The 19,013-nt window shown below is 34.5% G+C and overlaps 1 protein-coding gene across 1 annotated transcript in view; it reads left to right on the top strand.

Annotated features, from left to right (window-relative positions):
* TMPRSS11F (transmembrane serine protease 11F) overlaps positions 1-19,013 on the top strand; it is a 136,762-nt gene that overhangs the window by 83,925 nt on the left and 33,824 nt on the right. Inside the window, exons 3-4 of the mRNA XM_004038740.5 lie at positions 5,484-5,635; positions 13,876-13,994. Of these exons, the coding sequence (XP_004038788.3) occupies positions 5,484-5,635; positions 13,876-13,994 (271 nt within the window). The remainder of the gene's footprint in view (positions 1-5,483; positions 5,636-13,875; positions 13,995-19,013) is intronic.

Here is a 19,013-nt window from a genome sequence, read left to right on the forward strand (position 1 = left end):
GGCAGGGAGAAGTACAGCGTGAAGGCAGGGAAAAGCACCTTATAAAACCATTAGATCTCATAAGAACTCACTCACTATCATGAGAACAGCATGGAGGTAACCACCCCCATGATTCAGTTACCTCCCACCAGGTCCCTCCTATGACATGTAGGGATAATGGGAACTACAATTCAAGATGAGATTTGGATGGGGACACAGCCAAACCACATCATAAGGGAAATTCCTCAACCCAATAAATGCCATTTATGAAAAACCTACAACCAATATCGTAATCAGTGGGGAAAAACTGAATGCATTTCCACCAACATCTGTAAAAAGCAAGAATGCCCACTCTTGCCACTTCTGTTCAACATAGTACTGGAACTACTGGCAAGAACAGTCATATAAGGAAAAGAAATAAATGGTATCCAAATCAGAAAGGAAGAAGTAAAATTATTCTGACATGATCTTAATTGTATAAATCCCAAAGATGCCACAAAACACTATTAGAACTAATAAGTGAATTTTATAAAGTTGCGGGGTACAAAATCAACATACGAAATCAGTATTATTTCAACACACAAATAACAACCTAATTGAAAAATAAATGAAGAAAACAATTCTATTTCCAATAGTATCAAAAATTTAAAAAGTAATATACCTAGGATAAATTTAACCAAGGAAGTGAAAGATCTGTATGCCAAAACTACAAAATACGAAAGAAATAAAGACAATACCAATAAATGGAAAGATATCCTATGTTCTGAATCAGAATTACTATTGTTAAAATGTCCATACTAGCCAAAGAAATATATAGATCTAACACAATCCCTATCGAAATCTCATTGGCATTCTTCATAGAAATAGAAAAAAATTCTCCCAAAGTTTGTATGGAGCCATAAAAGACCTTGAGTAGCCAAAATAATTCTGAGAATGAAAAAGTTTGAGACATCACACTTTCTGATTTAAAATTGTATTACAAAGCTATGTTAATCAAAACAGTGTGATGCTGGCATAAAGACTAACAGGGCAGTAAAACAAAGTAGAGAGCTTAGAAATTAATCCAAACACGTATGTTCAACTAATTTTTTTTTTTTTTTTGAGACAGGGTCTCACTCTGTCACCCAAGCTGAAGTGCAGGGGCATGATCACAGCTCACTGCTCCTTTGACCTCCTGGGCTCAGGTGATCCTCCCATCTCAGCCTCTTAAGTATCTGGGACTATGGGCATGTGCCACCACACCTGACTATTTTTTTTAAGTATTTTTTTTGTAGAGACAGAGTTTTGCCATGTTGCCCAGGCTGGCCTGAAACTCCTGGACTGAAGTGACCCACCCACCTTGGCCTTTCAAAGTGTTGGGACTGTAGGCATGAGCCACTGTGCCTGGCCGTGGTCAACTAATTTTTGACAAGGGCATCACAAGGACACAATAAGGAAAGGATAGTTTCTGAATAAGTGGTATTGGTACCAATAAATGGTACTGGTATGGTAAATTAAGCAAGATTTCCACATGCAAAAGAATGCAATTAAAACCTTACCTTACACCTTACAAAAAAAAACAACTCAAAATTGGATAAAAGACCTAGATAGAAGACCAGAAACTACAAAACTTTCAGAAGAGAACATAGGGTAAAAGCTCCTGGACATTGGCCTTGGCAGTGATTTTTTGGCTATCACACAAAAAGCTCAACCCACAAAAGCAAAAATAAATAAACAGAACAACATCAAACTTAAAAGCTTCTACACAGCAAAAGAAACAATTGATAAAATGAAAAAGCAGCCCACAGATTGGGAAAAATATTTGCAACTGTATGTCTGAGAAAGGGTTAATATCTACAATTTATAGACAACTCATACAACCCAATAGTGGGGAAAAATAACCTGATTAAAAAATGTGCAAAAGACCTGAATAGACATTTCTCTAAAGAAGACATAAAAATGGTCAACAGTATATGAAAAAGTTCTCATCATCATTAATCATCAGAAAAATGTAAATTAAAACTAACATGAGATACCACCTCACACTCCTTAGGATGGCCATTACCAAAAAGTCAAAAGGTAACAAATGTTGACCAGGGTATGGAGAAAAGCGAACCTAGGACAGTGTTGCTGAGAATGTAGATTGGTACAGACATTTTAAAAAACAGTATGGAGGTTTCTAAAGAAATTAAAAATATAACTACCATACGACTCAGCAATCTCTCTTCTGGGCTTATACCCAAAGGAAATGAAATCTTCATCTGGTAAAGGTATCTGCACTCCCATGTTCATTGCTGCATTATTCACAATAGCTGAGATACGGAAACAGCCTAAGTGTCCATTGACAGATGGATAAGGAAGTTGTGGTAAATATATACAATGGAATTTTCCTGAGCCCCCAAAAAAACCAAGATCCTGCCATTTGCCATGCATAGATGAGCCTGGAGGATATTAGCTAAGTGACATAAGCCAGAAACAGAGAGAAAAATATTGCATTATCTCTTAGATGTGTAATATTTTTTTAAAAATAAAAAATACAGAGATGCAAACAAAATGGTGGTTATAGGGGCAATTAAATGGGGAGATGTCAGCCAGAGGATACAAAGTAGCAGATATGTAGGATGGAAAGTCTGGAGATCTAATGTACAACATGAGGACTATAGGTAATAAAATTGTATTCTATGTAGGATTCATGCTAAATGAGTAGATTTTAGCTGCTGTTGCCACAAAAACAAACAAAAAATGGTTACTAGGTGAGATAAAGGATAAGTGAATTTGGTTCACTATGGAAACCTCTGAACTATCTATATGTATTCCTTAACATCATGTTATATCCTTTAAATATACACAATAAAATTTATTTTTCTAAAAAAAGGCTGTTGAAAGGTTCCATTTAGCATCCAACTCATTCGGGTTTAAATGAACAAAAAATTGTCATGTACAAATCAGGAGAAACATATAGGAATTTTAAAGGCATTAGGGAATTTAAATGTCATCTAAATACTCTTTTTCAAAGCTTAAACCATTTATACATCTAACAAATATATCTAAAATATAGTCAAAATCTCAAAGTTTCTTGCATAATTAAGAATGCACTGAATATATTTTGTTTTATTTATTATGCTTATTACAGGCTTTTCACAACAGCCTAACCAACACATTTCTTAACAATTTTCTGAACACTTTGTTATTTTATTATGACCTTTTTTCCGCAATTAGGGTAAACGTCACTTCCTTTGCACTTGGCTGGTGTCTGCATACTGTACCTGCCAGCTACACTTCAAAACACATAAATGGGCATTTGGTAAAACTTATTTCAACTTCCACATTAGACAGAAGGCAACATTCCAGTTACATCAGACTGAAAATAGCTAATCACTAGGCAGAAGAAACTTATTTTAAAATCAAATGTGACTATGATTTTTTAAAAAGTCCCTTTACAACGATGCAGTGCTACCATGATGTGATATTTGGCTATCAACCCCTTACATTTTATTAAACTTGATTCTTGTTATTTCGTGCTTCTTGAAGGGATCAGAGTATAGTAATGAAACCTACAAAACTAAGGGGGGAAAAGAAATGGGAATAATAAAGTAATTACAGCAGCCATAATATTCACAAGCTACATACTCAAACTACTTATTGCCATAGATTTTGGAAATAGAGACTTTGATTATGGGTGAGAGGAATGGTATTTTACATGAGTACATAGTAACTTTTTCATTTTTTTTCTAGGTTATGTAATTCTAACCTTAACAGTTGCTTTATTAGAATCATATAAACAGATATTAGTGACACAACTAAAATAAAATAAGTCAAAGAGAAAGGCCGTAAAACAGATACTTTTCATTTGGTTCAGACCCAGACCCAAGTCTAAGGACAGCAAATTGCTCTTTATTAACTAAATTGATGTCTTTATTGGAAACACTATTCTCCTTTAATATTCCTCATCTTGCCTGGAGTCACAGTCATTTACCTGGACATCCAAACAAGTGGGCCATTAATCCTTTTCTTGTCCCACAGCTGATCAATCATTCAACAAAGTTCAAGAACTACAACTAAATCCATCGCCTCCTCTCCACCCCATTCCATAGCCTCAGTTCAGGTCCTCACAGTCTCCTTCCTGGACCATCAATATGACCTCTAAACTGGTCTACCTGTCTGCACTCTTGCCTTAATCCCCATCCTCATTCACATCTGTGTGACTTTTCTAAATCTTCGAAACTCTTCAATCTAATTAAAATTTTCTATTGGCTTTCCACCTCCTCCAGAGTAAATTTCCAGGTGCTTACTTTGGGTTATGAGACTCCCAGTCCACCAGCTCTACCACATCCTCTTCCCAGAATTGCAGTCTTGTGAAAGACTTGCAATCTTGAACATATATTGAGACAATAAATTCTTAGAGGACAAAAGTCATGTTTTATTTATATTTTTATCCCCTATTAGTAATGAATCCTGTTTCACATTCCTCCCTTCCCCCCAACGCCCCACATGCTATTTTCTCTGTCCTTTTTTTTTTTGACCTGGTGAGCTTTTATTCCTCAAAATTGTAATCATGTCACTTTCTTAATAAAATCTCCTGACACAACCCTTCAAAAAGTTTAGTGCTCCCTCTTCTTTTACAAATTTATTTTGGCACAATTCACACTGTATAATAACTACTTGTTTCCATGTCTGTTTCCCCTTTTAAAGTGTGGGCATCCCAAAGACAAAGAGTTTATCTTAAAATCTGTATACATTTAGGGATCTAGAACAGTTTCTGAAACATTATTTTGATGTGGTAGGTCCTATTCTATGGACTTTTTCATGATCTCATTTAATGAAACAAGTTCACAATAAATATTGATTAAGTAAAGAGAAAAGCATAAAGTCATTTACAGAAAAATTTCACTTGAAAGATATTACAATATTGAATCTTATTTGAGAATTCAGACAATAAAGTAAATAAATAGCAACTTTCAAGTTGGAAAAAGATAAATGATGTAAGATATTTTTGAGTAATGGAGGTAATGCACCAGTGGGGTCATGTGAGTCAAATGTAAGTGAAGGATGCGCATGAGTGGTGGAATCTTACTAAGTACAATTCGCCATTTTTTAATTTCACTGGGAGGTGCTAGTAAATGAAAAGAGCCATGATCAGGTCTTCCAAAGTAGTGTTGCTACTTGTACAACGTGCCATTAAGAAATTGTTAAGGTTATTTTAAAAGTAGTTATATTAAAATCTAAAAGCCAGTCTTTGTGTTTCACTACCAAAGTTTTAAATTGCCAATAAGCCGGATAAAATGCAGTGGGAAGATATCCTCACTTGAATGTCAACATCAGCAGAACTTTGTCTAAACCTCACTCTGTGATTGGGTTTTTGGGGGGGAGGATATGCAAATTAAAACCTACTGTTCTTTTCAAGGTCTAAGTTGCTCACTGTTATTTAGCAGTATAAACTATTTTCATAGAGGAACATAGTAAGTAAACATAAAGTTGAACTATAATGAATTTTTATTGTCTCTATTTTCTTTCTGTTATCACAGACCTGTTGAATTTTCAGAAGCTGAATTCTCACGAGCTGAATATCAAAGAAAGCAGCAATTTTGGGACTCAGTACGGCTAGCTCTTTTCACATTAGCAATTGTAGCAATCATAGGAATTGCAATTGGTATTGTTACTCATTTTGTTGTTGAGGGTAAGTATCCAGGTCACAGTTTCATTGCCTAAGTACTCCATGACTTCGTATCTTGAAATTTTCTGTTGTATAAAAAGTGACATTTGCATGATATTAACATTTTAATTACCAGTCTTTTACTGATGTTAAATTATAGTTTGCTTCTGTATTGAGCTCTGTGTTACATATTTCCACCCAGTTAACTTTGTAATAAGCATGGCATTGATAGACGTATCTAAAAGAAATACATAAAAAAGAGAAAGAAGAATGAAAAGATCATCTTTCGCATAAAGACAAATTACATAACGTGCTGAGAGTTTAGTATACTATTTTCAGAATCAGTATATTAATGAGTTGCCTCAAGAAAAGCTCAGGATATAAGAAGAGTTATCTGAAAAATATCTTTAAAGGGCTAAAGATCAAGCATTATTTTTGAAGAAAAAAACAGATTTTTTTATGACTGTGGGAAGAAGGAAAAGCTCAGTATTAATTCCTAATTATATATGCAAAAATGGAGAGTCAGTATCATAGTTGAGCCAAATGACAACCAACTAAGATTCATTTACCTTCGTGTTTGGTTTCTGTATTTTCCTCTTTTTTTTTTTTGAGACAGATTCTTGCGTTATCACCCAGGCTGGAGTGCAGTCGCATGATCCTGGCTCATTGCAACCTCCACTTCCCAGGTTCAAGAAATTCTCCTGCCTCAGCCTCCTGAGTAGCTAGGATTATGGGAACCTGCCACTACACTCAGTTAATTTTTGTATTTTTAGTAGAGTTGGGGTTTCACCATGTTGGCCAGGCTGGTCTCAAACTTGCGACCTTAGGTGATCCGCTCAACCCATCCTCCCAAAGTGCTGGGATTACAGACATCAGCCACCATGCCCCGCTGAATTCTGCATTTTTAATCACAGGTGATTGAGACTTAAAACTTTAGGCACTCATATCAGTCATAGCAATAAAACCACATTTGAAAGATCCGAAGAAGAAATGAAATATTGTCCAACATGCCCAGTTTACCTTCCTACCCTCATTATTGGGGATGGTTAATACCCATTCCTTAGACTCTCATAAAATGAAAGCATAAGCCAAGTTACTCTATACAATTTTATCTTTTGTTAGTATTTTCTTTGGGTTAGAAGGTAATGAAAGAGTTTTGTTTTTAAAATGCCCTTCAGTCCCAATGCTTAAAAAAGAAAAAAAATGAAGGGATAGTAAAAATAATGACAAAAAAAGCATTTTTGCCATTAAAAAAATCTTAGAGGTTGTCATAGGCTGAATAATGCCCCATTCCCATGCCAAGATGTCCATGTCCTAATTGTTAGAATCTGTGAATGTTACCTTATGTAGCAAAAAGGCCTTTCCAGATGTCATTAAACTAATAATTTTGAGATGGGACATTATCCTGGATATTTTGGATAGGTCCTAAATATAACTGCAAGGGTCCTAATAAAAGGGAGGAAAGAAGGTCAAAGGAGGAAGAACAACAAAAGCAAGAGGAGAATGGGATGATGTAAAATGGGACCATCAGCAAAGGAATGAGGGTAGTCTCTAGAAAAAGGCAAAAAATAAATTCTCCCCTTACAGCGTCTAGAAGGAACCAGCTCTGCCAACTTTTTGATTTCAGCTTTGTAAAACTCACATATGATATATGACCTCCAGAACTGTAAGAGTGTAAATTTGTGTTGTTTTAAGTCACCAAACCTACAGTAATTTGTTATAGCAGCAGTAGGCAACTAACACAGAGGTTAACACCCAAGGATTTGAGTGTTCTATCTCCAAGACTTTCCTGACTGCAGATAATTGAAAAGTTGCCTGACTGCAGATGGACATTTAGGAAAAGACAGGGGAAGGTAGACCATGACAAAAGTTAAACAAGTAGAATGGGATAAAATAGAGGTATATAAGATGATGCAGTTTTTAAAAGGAACATACCTATTTTCATAGCAGAAGGAATTCAGTAAAGGAAATTACATTCTAGTAACCAGGAAAACAACAGAGGACAAATTATTTCTAAAATATTACTTTTATAGATTGTACATGAATAGATCTGAAAGATAGTGGAATAAAAATTATCAATAATTGTAAAATAATCACAATAGAAATAAGGATTTTAGCAGACAGTGGTAAAAGTCACATCACCAGGATGGAAGTGTATTTGATGGAGTTATTTTTATTCTAAAGATTTCAGTAATTATGAATGATCGGCTTTCAGTGCATTATAATTCTGACCAATTATCCACTGTTTTTAAAACTGGGCAATTTTAAAATAAGAATTAATAAAATCAGTAACTTTTGAATATGGTTGATTTATCAGTGCCCTTCAGCCAGAGATCACAGGAATACATCTTCAGATATATACAAGGGAAAAAGAACATATGCCATGGAGAACCACAGGCTGCGTAGTAAAACATTGTTTAAACGTTCTCAGGTTTTATTTTTACAACTCCATAAAATTTTTCAATTCTACTTGGGTATCATTTTAAAAAACAATTACTGTGTTATTAATTGACTATTAAATGCTTGATAGAATTCATGTCTCTATTTATTACTTGACATGATGAAAAGACTTTTAGATTAATGTGTGCTTATTATTCTCAGGATTTCCATTTGGATTCTTATTGATTATTTCCTCAAAGAGAAAGAAAATGTCTTAAAACGAAATCATATTTGAACATTAAATGAGTATAACAGCATTGTACGTATCTTTTTGAGGCTTGCATCTACTCAACATTGTTGCAAGCATCATCTGCCTTGTTGAAGGCAGCTTTAGTCTGTTTTTTTTTTAAATTATTGACTGATATTCATTATCTTAAATATTCCATAATTTACTTATCTATTCAAATACTTATAGACATTTGGGTTGTTCCAGGTTTTAGTCATTAAAGCAATACTGCTGTAAATATTTTTATACACAGATCTTGTACACACATCCAAGAGTTTGTCTAGGAACTATGCAGATGCAGAACCACTGGGTCATTGGACATATGCTTTTTTTTTTTTTTTTTTTTTTTGAGATGGAATCTTGCTCTGTCGCCTAGGCTGTAGTGCAATGGCACAGTCTTGGCTCACTGCAACCTCTGCCTCCCGGGTTCAAGCAATTCTTCTGCCTCAGCCTCCCGAGTAGCTGGGATTACAGGCACCCGCCACCATGCCCAGATAATTTTTGTGTTTTTAGTAGAGATGGGGTTTCACCATGTTGGTGAGGCTGATCTCTAACTCCTGACCTCGTGATCTGCCTGACTTGGCCTCCCAAAGTGCTGGGATTACAGGCATGAGCCACCGCTTCTGGCCAGGGCATGTGCTTTTTTATAATCATGGATAATACCAAACTGTTTTCTACCAGCACTGCATCTTAGTTCCCATTGCTCCATATCCTCACCAACATTTAGTGTTGCCATAGTTTTTTATATTTGCTAATTTGGTGTAGGTTATAGCATTATCCTCGTAATCTTAATGTGCATTTATCTGTTCTACAATGATGTAGAGGATCTGTCCATGTCTCAGTCTCTCATTTGGATTTTCTGCTATTGTGAAGTGCCTTTTTAAGTCGTTTTCCCATTTTGTATTGAGTCATCTGTTTTTTCTTATTGATTTCAAAGAGTTATCTCTGGATATATATATTCATTGTCAGTTGTATGTATTAGAAATATCCTCTTCCAGTGAAAAATTATATACACACATATGTATACACAAATCTTATATATAATACATATTATGTGTTATACATATAATATACATATATTTTTATGTTTTATGATGATATATATATATATAAAATGCTGCCTTCATAACTGTGTAAAGCTCTTTCGAGATTAATGAATAAAATAACATTCACTACCATTCACACGAATTACGACACTAACTAAAAAAATTCAGACACTGAATTTGCCAGTTGTCTCAGTATTTTTTGTGTTTGTTGGTTTTGTTGTTTAGTTACTGGAATTATATAGTAAATTATATTTTCAACAAGCATTTTCATGACCCAGATAAATTTTTCAGGATTTTAAAGAATCAATTGTTATACCACTTGTTATGGGGTAAAAAAATGCTTTATAGAGTTGCATGAAATATTTTAAAGATTTTAGTATTTAGAATTATGTTTTAACAAAATCCAGAAACCCAATTATCTAAAGCTGTTTTTAAAGTTTGGTTACTTGAAAACCTAAAGAGTAAAATTTGCATTGAGATAGCATCACTTGTCTTCCTCTTCTATAGGGCTGGATCCACTTCCAGGAATGTAGGGATTATATTTTCCCACAAAATATTATTCTCCCATGAAATCCCAAGAGCCAAGCATACCTTGATTTTATTTATTTATTTACTTATTATTTATTTATTTTTAAATTTATTTATTTATTATTATTATACTTTAAGTTTTAGGGTACATGTGCACAATGTGCAGGTTAGTTACATATGTATACATGTGCCATGCTGGTGCGCTGCACCCACTAACTCGTCATCTAGCATTAGGTATATCTCCCAGTGCTATCCCTCCTCCATCCCCCCACCCCACAACAGTCCCCAGAGTGTGATGTTCCCCTTCTTGTGTCCATGTGTTCTCATTGTTCAATTCCCACCTATGAGTGAGAATATGCGGTGTCTGGTTTTTTGTTCTTGTGATAGTTTACTGGGAATGATGATTTCCAATTTCATCCATGTCCCTACAAAGGACATGAACTCATCATTTTTTATGGCTGCATAGTATTCCATGGTGTATATGTGCCACATTTTCTTAATCCAGTCTATCATTGTTGGACATTTGGGTTGGTTCCAAGTCTTTGCTATTGTGAATAATGCCGCAATAAACATACGTGTGCATGTGTCTTTACAGAAGCATGTTTTGTAATCCTTTGGGTATATACTCAGTAATGGGATTGCTGGGTCAAATGGTATTTCTAGTTCTAGATCCCTGAGGAATCGCCACACTGACTTCCACAATGGTTGAACTAGTTTACAGTCCCACCAACAGTGTAAAAGTGTTCCTATTTCTCCACATCCTCTCTAGCACCTGTTGTTTCCTGACTTTTTAATGATTGCCATTCTAACTGGTGTGAGATGGTATCTCGTTGTGGTTTTAATTTGCATTTCTCTGATGGCCAGTGATGGTGAGCATTTTTTCATGTGTTTTTTGGCTGCATAAATGTCTTCTTTTGAGAAGTGTCTGTTCATGTCCTTCGCCCACTTTTTGATGGGGTTGTTTGTTTTTTTCTTGTAAATTTGTTTGAGTTCATTGTAGATTATGGATATTAGCCCTTTGTCAGACGAGTAGGTTGCGAAAATTTTCTCGCATTTTGTAGGCTGCCTGTTCACTCTGATGGTAGTTTCTTTTGCTGTGCAGAAGCTCTTTAGTTTAATTAGATCCCATTTGTCAATTTTGTCTTTTGTTGCCATTGCTTTTGGTGTTTTAGACATGAAGTCCTTGCCCATGCCTATGTCCTGAATGGTAATGCCTAGGTTTTCTTCTAGGGTTTTTATGGTTTTAGGTCTAACGCTTAAGTCTTTAATCCATCTTGAATTGATTTTTGTATAAGGTGTAAGGAAGGGATCCAGTTTCAGCTTTCTACATATGGCTAGCCAGTTTTCCCAGCACCATTTAGGTGATCTTCAGCAAACTTCTTTTCTACTTCACTAGGCTTCAGTACTCTTATGTAAAGGGGTATACTATTATTTTTACTTCAGAAAATTGTTGTGATGATTAAATTAGATTTGTGTTTTCACACAGTGCATAGTATATAGCAATTTCTCACAAATATTTGCCATTATTAAATTCGATTTCTACAATGGCTTCCTAATTGATCTTTTATAAAACCTTATTTAATGTTGAATTTCTTCACTGGTGAAATGAGCTGAGCATATAATAAAGATTCAATAAATGGCAAATATCATGTTCTCTGCATATAAGGACAATTCAATAAAGGAAAGGTATTATTAGTTAAGACAAAAGTTCAACATTAACATAATTGCTATAGTATAGTGACTAATATAGTTATGCTTCATATATAACTTATATTTTTAGCGCTTTTAAAAGCACTTATATATTAAAATCACTTTTACTTCTACGAGATTCCAGAATATGCTTTTGCCTAACATGGAAATTCTTAAAGACAATATAGGGATATGTATATGATAATGAATAGAATAGCTGTGTCACTCTGGGATCAATCTTAATTTTAATCTTTTTTTGTAATAAAACTTTAATTGTGAAATCTTATCAAGATGTGCCTTGAGAAATAGCTTGAATTCATTAAATTTAATAAGATAATATATGTGAGAGTTGATTAGACAGTTTAGTGTATGTTAGGAACTTGGTAAATATTGATTAATTCATCCACGCATCCATCAGTAAAAATAAAGAAACAACAATTGTCAGCAAAACAGCCAAATAGATTGTAAACTATTTTGGTAAAATGTCACCCTGATTCATATTTCTTGACATCTCATTTTGAATGAACAAAATGTATTTTTTAAAGAAGTAAGATAATGCTTAGAATCAATTTTGTAAGTGGAACAAAAAGATACAAAATTGTGATGATAAGCTATCTCAGCCAAGTAAAACAATTATTTTAACAGAATAAATAAAAACCGCAATTATAACATCAATTACTTCTAGATATTACACTTACAGATTTTTATTCTCTTGTATATAATTTTCTGGTCATTCCAGATTTTCTGATACAACATTTATGATCTAAAAAATGTTTTTAAATGAATGTTTGTTTTTAACATTTAAAAAAATTTAAATGAATATTTAAATGTTTTCAACATTTAAAAAATGTTTTAAAATGAATGTTTAAAATGCAGTAAGAGATTGGAGATCTGGTCAGGTGCGGTGGCTCACACCTGTAATCCCAGCACTTTGGGAGGCCGAGGCTCAGGGATCACTTGAGGTCAGGAGTTCGAGACCAGCCTGGCCAACATGGTGAAACTGTTCTCTACTAAAAATACAAAAATTAGTCGGGTGTGGTGGCGTCCCCCTGTAATCCCAGCTACTCAGGAAGCTGAGTCAAGAGAATCACTTGAACCTAGGAGGTGGAGGTTGCAGTGAGCTGGAATAGTGTCACTGCACTCCAGCCTGGGCAACAGAGTGAGACTCCATCTCAAAAAGAGAGAGAGAGAGAGAGAGAGAGAGAGAGAGACAGAGAGAGAGAGAGAGATTAGAGATTAAATGGGTTATAGTTACAGGATTTAAAGACTGAAAAATTAATTGGATATTGGAAATGAGGATGAAACCAAGCCTTGGGTGACCATGTGGATGTTAGGGCTGTTCACAAAGATAGAAAATATAGGAAGTGGAGCAGGTTTAAGTAAATAAGGGAGTAAATGATTATTTCACTTTGGAAATATATTAGAGGTGCCTATTTAATGTGCAATAAGCAGTCTTCTGAAGTCAGTTGATGTAGAATTGAAACTCATGACAAAGATTTGGTCTAAAGATAAAGAATTTAGGAGTCATCAATAAATAGTTAGTGGGTAAGGCCATCCCAGTTAAGATTACCAAAAAGTACTTAATATGACCAGGTCAAAGATAGAATCTTTGAATGCCAAGGAGAAGGGTGGAAATAAAGAGCCCACCAAGATGACTGCGAAGTATGGTCAGGGAGGTGGAAGAAAACTAGAAGATGGCTTCATAAAACCAAAGATAGGTTTTCAGGGAACATGATGAAGGCTACAAGGAAATCAAGGAGTAAAACAAACAAACAAAACCGTGAAAGACATTACAATGGTTGTCCTTGAAAAAGACAGCTTTAGTGGTGTGTTAGGAACAGAATGCAGAGAATTAGGGAGTGAGTGGGAAAAAAAGAAGGTGAAAACAATAAATATGGACTTCTACTTAAGTAAGCTTAGCAGTAGCATAAAAAAATTTGACAGCTTGTTCAGTGTATCTTCATAATACAGCTTATGTCTGATATACCTGTTAGCAATTCTTTGAGGGAACTGATGACATTTACATGACTTTCAGCAATTTCTTTCGATATTATCTTTCCACTGTATGTTGCATGTCCAATTTTATGAATATTTTGATATGCATAAATATCTATAAATGGAGTGTTATGTATGAGTACTTTGGGATCAGAATTTTTTATTTTAACCAGCAGCAGTGGTGAAATTACAGAATATTTGAAAAGTGTCTTCAAGAGTTTTTACACTAAGTAGAAATAAACTGCATTATTGTAGCCTATTTAGCAGGTGTGGGCAAGACGTAGGGGACAAAACAACTTATTACCTTTAACCATGAGACTTTCGTTTGTTTTACCTTTCAGATGATAAGTCTTTCTATTACCTTGCCTCTTTTAAAGTCACAAATATCAAATATAAAGAAAATTATGGCATAAGATCTTCAAGAGAGTTTATAGAAAGGAGTCATCAGATTGAAAGAATGGTAAGCTCAACAGAAATTTTAAATGTTTATTAATGTGTCTTTTGCATCACTTTGAATGTGGGTGTTATATAGGAATTTAGTCTCAATTTCTTCTTTTGTATAATGGAGATAATATAGTATGTAAGTCATACAGTTGTGAGGATTAAGTTACTTAATATGTATAAAATATTCAGTATACTGTGTGCACCATCAAATGTATATAGTAGATTAGAGTAGGCAACTAATTAACTCCTGAGAAATTGTTGGTTGAAACAAATGTTTCTCTATTTTTAACTCTTCGTTTTATCTTTTTCGATTCATTTTCTTTATTCTTTTTTAACGTAAGAATATAGAGTTGCCACAATCAGCTTACCAGTTTGTTTATTTTGACAGCACTTAAAAAGATTATATAAAAGGACATGGTATAGCTATAATTCTTGATATTAATCTTAAATCTAGTTATGACTTATGTATTTTGCTTTTTAAATAGCTTATGTATTTATCAAGTTATTTGTAATTTTTTAAGTACATTGGGTGAGCCATCTCCTTAACTGTCATAGCAGAAAGGCAAAGAGAATAGTCTTCCATTTTTTGTCCCATGAAAAGCATGGCTATGGAGATCATAGATTTGTTTAGCAAAATTCAATATATTAGCTTGGATTGTAGTCTTTTAAACTTATAAGAGTTATTCTAGAACCAAGAATTAATGGCCAAATAGAGCACTATGTTAATATGATTCTTTATGATTAGCTTTAGACACTGATCTCCTTTAATAAAAGATGAGAACTTTAGCATTCCCATTCTCCCTCACTGTACTATCCTTTCTCTGTATTATTCACAATGTGAGAAAATATTTACAATTTATCCTGTTATTTACATGAGTTGATTCTAAATGTTGAAAAGCAATAAGAGCATTTCCATTTCCATGGCTATTCAAATAGCGTTTTTGTTTTTTACAATTATTACCACAGTTCTTATGCCATTCAAATAATGTTCCTGGAATTAAGTATGAATATACTTTCTCTCTCTTTCATGTGTGTGTAACCCCTCTACCATTTTACTGTATTATCAGACATTTCCAAGGTCTTGATATTTCTTTAAATCTTCTTTTCTAAAACTTTATGTTTCCTGTTCAATTTCAACTAGTTGCGCTGTAGGTCCACTTGACAAAGGTAAACCTAACCAGGACAGGACTGCACCCTTTTGTGAGATCCATTGCTTCTTGCATCCCTGTTTTCATTGATATAGTAAGATATGCCCTCAAGTACCTTTACTAAGAAAAAGTTCATGGGATGTAAAATTTATGAATTATTTCATACTGAAAAAATCCTGCATTCTATATTTCACTCAGTTGAAAGTTTGGATGCATAACTTTAAATCGAAAATCATTTCCCTAAAAGTTCATGTAATGTGATGTCTCTGCCATTTTGCTTTTTGCTTAGGATCGTTTTGGTGATTTGGACCCTTTTTTCGTTCCGTATAAGTTTCAGAATAGTTTTTTTTTTCTAATTCTGTAAAAAGTGATCTTGGTACTTTGATAGAAATAGTGTTAAATCTTTAAATTGCTTTGGGCAGTATGGTCATCTTAATGGTGTTGATTCTTCCAATCCATGATCATGTCCATGAGACGTTTATTTTGTCTCTTATTTCTTTCAGCAGTGTTTCGTAGTTCTCCTTGTAGGGATCGTTTACCTCTTCGATTAGATACATTCCTAGGTATTTTATTCTTTTTGTGGCTATTGTAAATGGGATTGCATCTTGATATTGCTGTCAGCTTGAACATTATTGGTGTTTTAAAATGCTACTAATTTTAATCTTGAGTTCTAGTTTGATTACAATGTGGGCTGAGAGATAGTTTGTTATAATTTCTGTTCTTTTACATTTCCTGAGGAGAGCTTTACTTCCAAGTATGTGGTCAGTTTTGGAATAGGTGTGGTGTGGTGCTGAAAAAAATGTATATTCTGTTGATTTGGGGTGGAGAGTTCTGTAGATGTCTATTAGGTCCGCTTGGTGCAGAGCTGAGTTCAATTCCTGGGTATCCTTGTTGACTTTCTGTCTCGTTGGTATGTCTAATGTTGACAGTGGGGTGTTAAAGTCTCCCGTTATTAATGTGTGGGAGTCTAAGTCTCTTTGTAGGTCACTCAGGACTTGCTTTATGAATCTGGGTGCTCCTGTATTGGGTGCATATATATTTAGGATAGTTAGCTCTTCTTGTTGAATTGATCCCCTTACCATTATGTAATGGCCTTCTTTGTCTCTTTTGATCTTTGTTGGTTTAAAGTCTGTTTTATCAGAGACTAGGATTGCAACCCCTGCCTTTTTTTGTTTTCCATTTGCTTGGTAGATCTTCCTCCATCCTTTTATTTTGAGCCTATGTGTGTCTCTGCACGTGAGATGGGTTTCCTGAATACAGCACACTGATGGGTCTTGACTGTTTATCCAATTTGCCAGTCTATATACACCATGGAATACTATGCAGCCATAAAAAATGATGAGTTCATGTCCTTTGTAGGGACATGGATGAAATTGGAAATCATCATTCTCAGTAAACTATCGCAAGAACAAAAAACCAAACACCGCATATTCTCACTCATAGGTGGGAATTGAACAATGAGAACACATGAACACAGGAAGGGGAACATCACACTCTGGGGACTGTTGTGGGGTGGGGGGATGGGGGAGGGATAGCACTGGGAGATATACCTAATGCTAGATGACGAGTTAGTGGGCGCAGTGCACCAGCATGGCACATGTATACATATGTAACTAACCTGCACATTGTGCACATGTACCCTAAAACTTAAAGTATAATAATAATAAATAAATAAATAAATAAATAAAATGCTACTAATTGTTTTATGTTGATTTTTTGTATCCTGAAACTTTAATGAAGTTTATCGATTCTGGGAGCTTTTTTTGTGAAGTCTTCGTTTTCTATACATAGAATCGTATCATTTGTGAAGATAGATTGTTTAACTACTTCTTTTTCTATTTGGATGCCTTTTACTTTTTTCTCTTGCTTCATTACTCTGCATAGACTTCTAGTACTATGTTGAATAGGAGTGGAGAGAGTGGGCATCCTTGTTTTGTACCAGTTCTCAAGGGGAATGGTTCCAGCTTTTGCCCATTCAGTGTGATGTTGGCTGTGGGTTTGTCATAGATAGCTCTTATTATTTTGACATATGTTCCTTCAATGCCTAGTTTGTTGAGGGTTTTTATCATGAAGGGATGTTGGATTTTATCAAAAGCTTTTTCTGCATCTATTGGGATGATCAATCTGTTTTTAATTCTGTTCATATGGTGAATCACATGTATTGATTTGTGTATGTTGAGCCACTTGCATCCCAGGAATAAAGCCTACTAGATTGTGGCAAATTAACTTTTTGTGCAGCTAGATTTGGTTTGCTGGTATTTGGTTGAGGATGTTTGCATCTATGTTTATAAGGAGTATTGGCCTGATATTTTCTTTTTTCACGTGTCTTTGTCAAATTTTAGTATCAGGATGATGCTAGCTTTGTTGAATGAATTAGGGAGGACTGCTTTCTTCCTGATTTTTTGGGAATAATTTCAGTAGGATTGGTACCCATTTTTCTGTGTATGTCTGGTAGAATTTGGCTGTGAATTCATCTGGTCCAGGGATTTTGTTTGTTTGTAGGTTTTTTGTTACTGATTTAGTTTCAGAACTCGTTATTGGTCTGTTCAGGTTTTCAATTTCTACTTGGTTCAATCATGGAGGTTATATGTTACCAATAATTTATCTATTTCCTCTGGGTTTTCTAATTTACATGCATAGGGGTGTTCATAATAGACTGAGTATTTCTGTGGGATTGTATTTCTGTGGGATTGGTTGTAATGTCAACTTTGTCATTTCTGATTGTACTTATACAGATTGTCTCTCTCTTTTTCTAATTTAGATAGCTATCAGTCTTGTTTATTCTTTCAATAAACCAAAAATTTGGTTTTGTTGATCTTTTTTTAACAGATTTTTGTGTCTCAATTTAGTTTTGTTCTGCTCTGATTTTAATTGTCTTTTATTTTTCTAGCTTTGGTGTTGGTTTGTTGTTGTTTTTCTAGTTTCTCTATGTGCATTGTTAGATTGCTAATTTTAGATCTTTCTAACTTATTGGTGTAGTTGTTTAGTGCTATAGACATTCCTCTTAACACTGCTTTAGCTGCACCCCAAAGATGTTGATGTCTTGTGCCTTTACTGTCCCTAATTTCAAAGAAATATTTGATTTTTGCCTTAAATTTGTTGTTTACCCAAAGGCAATTCAGGAGCAAGTTATTTAATTTCCATGTAGTTGTGTGGTTTTGAGATATCTTCTTGGTAATGATTTCTATTGTTATCACACTGTGGTATGAGAGTGTGCTTGCTGTGATTTTTTAAAAATTTATTCAGGCTTGCTTCATGGGCAAATACTTGATTTATCTTGTAGTATATTCCACATGCAGATGAGACAAATATATATTCTATGGTTGTTGGGTGTAGTATTCTGTAGGTGTTTGTTAGGTCCAGTTGGTCAAGTGTCAAGTTTTTGTCCACAATTTCTGTGTTAGTTTTGTGCCTCAATGATCTGTGTAATGCTATCAGTGGGACTGTTGATGTTTCCCACCATAATTGTGTAGCTGTCCAAGTCTTCATAGGTCTAGAAGAACTTGTTTTATGAATCTGAGTTCTCCAATGTTGGGTGCATATGTATTTTGGATGGCTGAGTCTTCTTGTTGAATTGATCCTTTTATCATTACGTAATGGCCTTGTTTTTCCTTCTTTACCATTCTTGCTGCTTTTTGTTTTCTGTTTGCATGACGGATCTTTCTCCATCCCTTTACTTTGAGCCTATGGGTGTCATTACATGTGAGATGGTTCTTTTGAAGGCAGCAGATTGTAGAATCTTGTGTTTTTATCCAATTTGCCACTGTATGCCTTTTAAGTGGGACATTTAGACCGTTGACATTTAAGTTAGTGTTGATATATGATATTTTGTTCCTGTCATGTTGTTAGCTGATTGTTTTGTAGATGATTTTATAGTGGCTTTATGA

The sequence above is a fragment of the Gorilla gorilla genome, chromosome 3 (genome assembly GCF_029281585.2).
Source record: "Gorilla gorilla gorilla isolate KB3781 chromosome 3, NHGRI_mGorGor1-v2.1_pri, whole genome shotgun sequence".
In the NCBI taxonomy this organism is placed as follows: domain Eukaryota; kingdom Metazoa; phylum Chordata; class Mammalia; order Primates; family Hominidae; genus Gorilla; species Gorilla gorilla.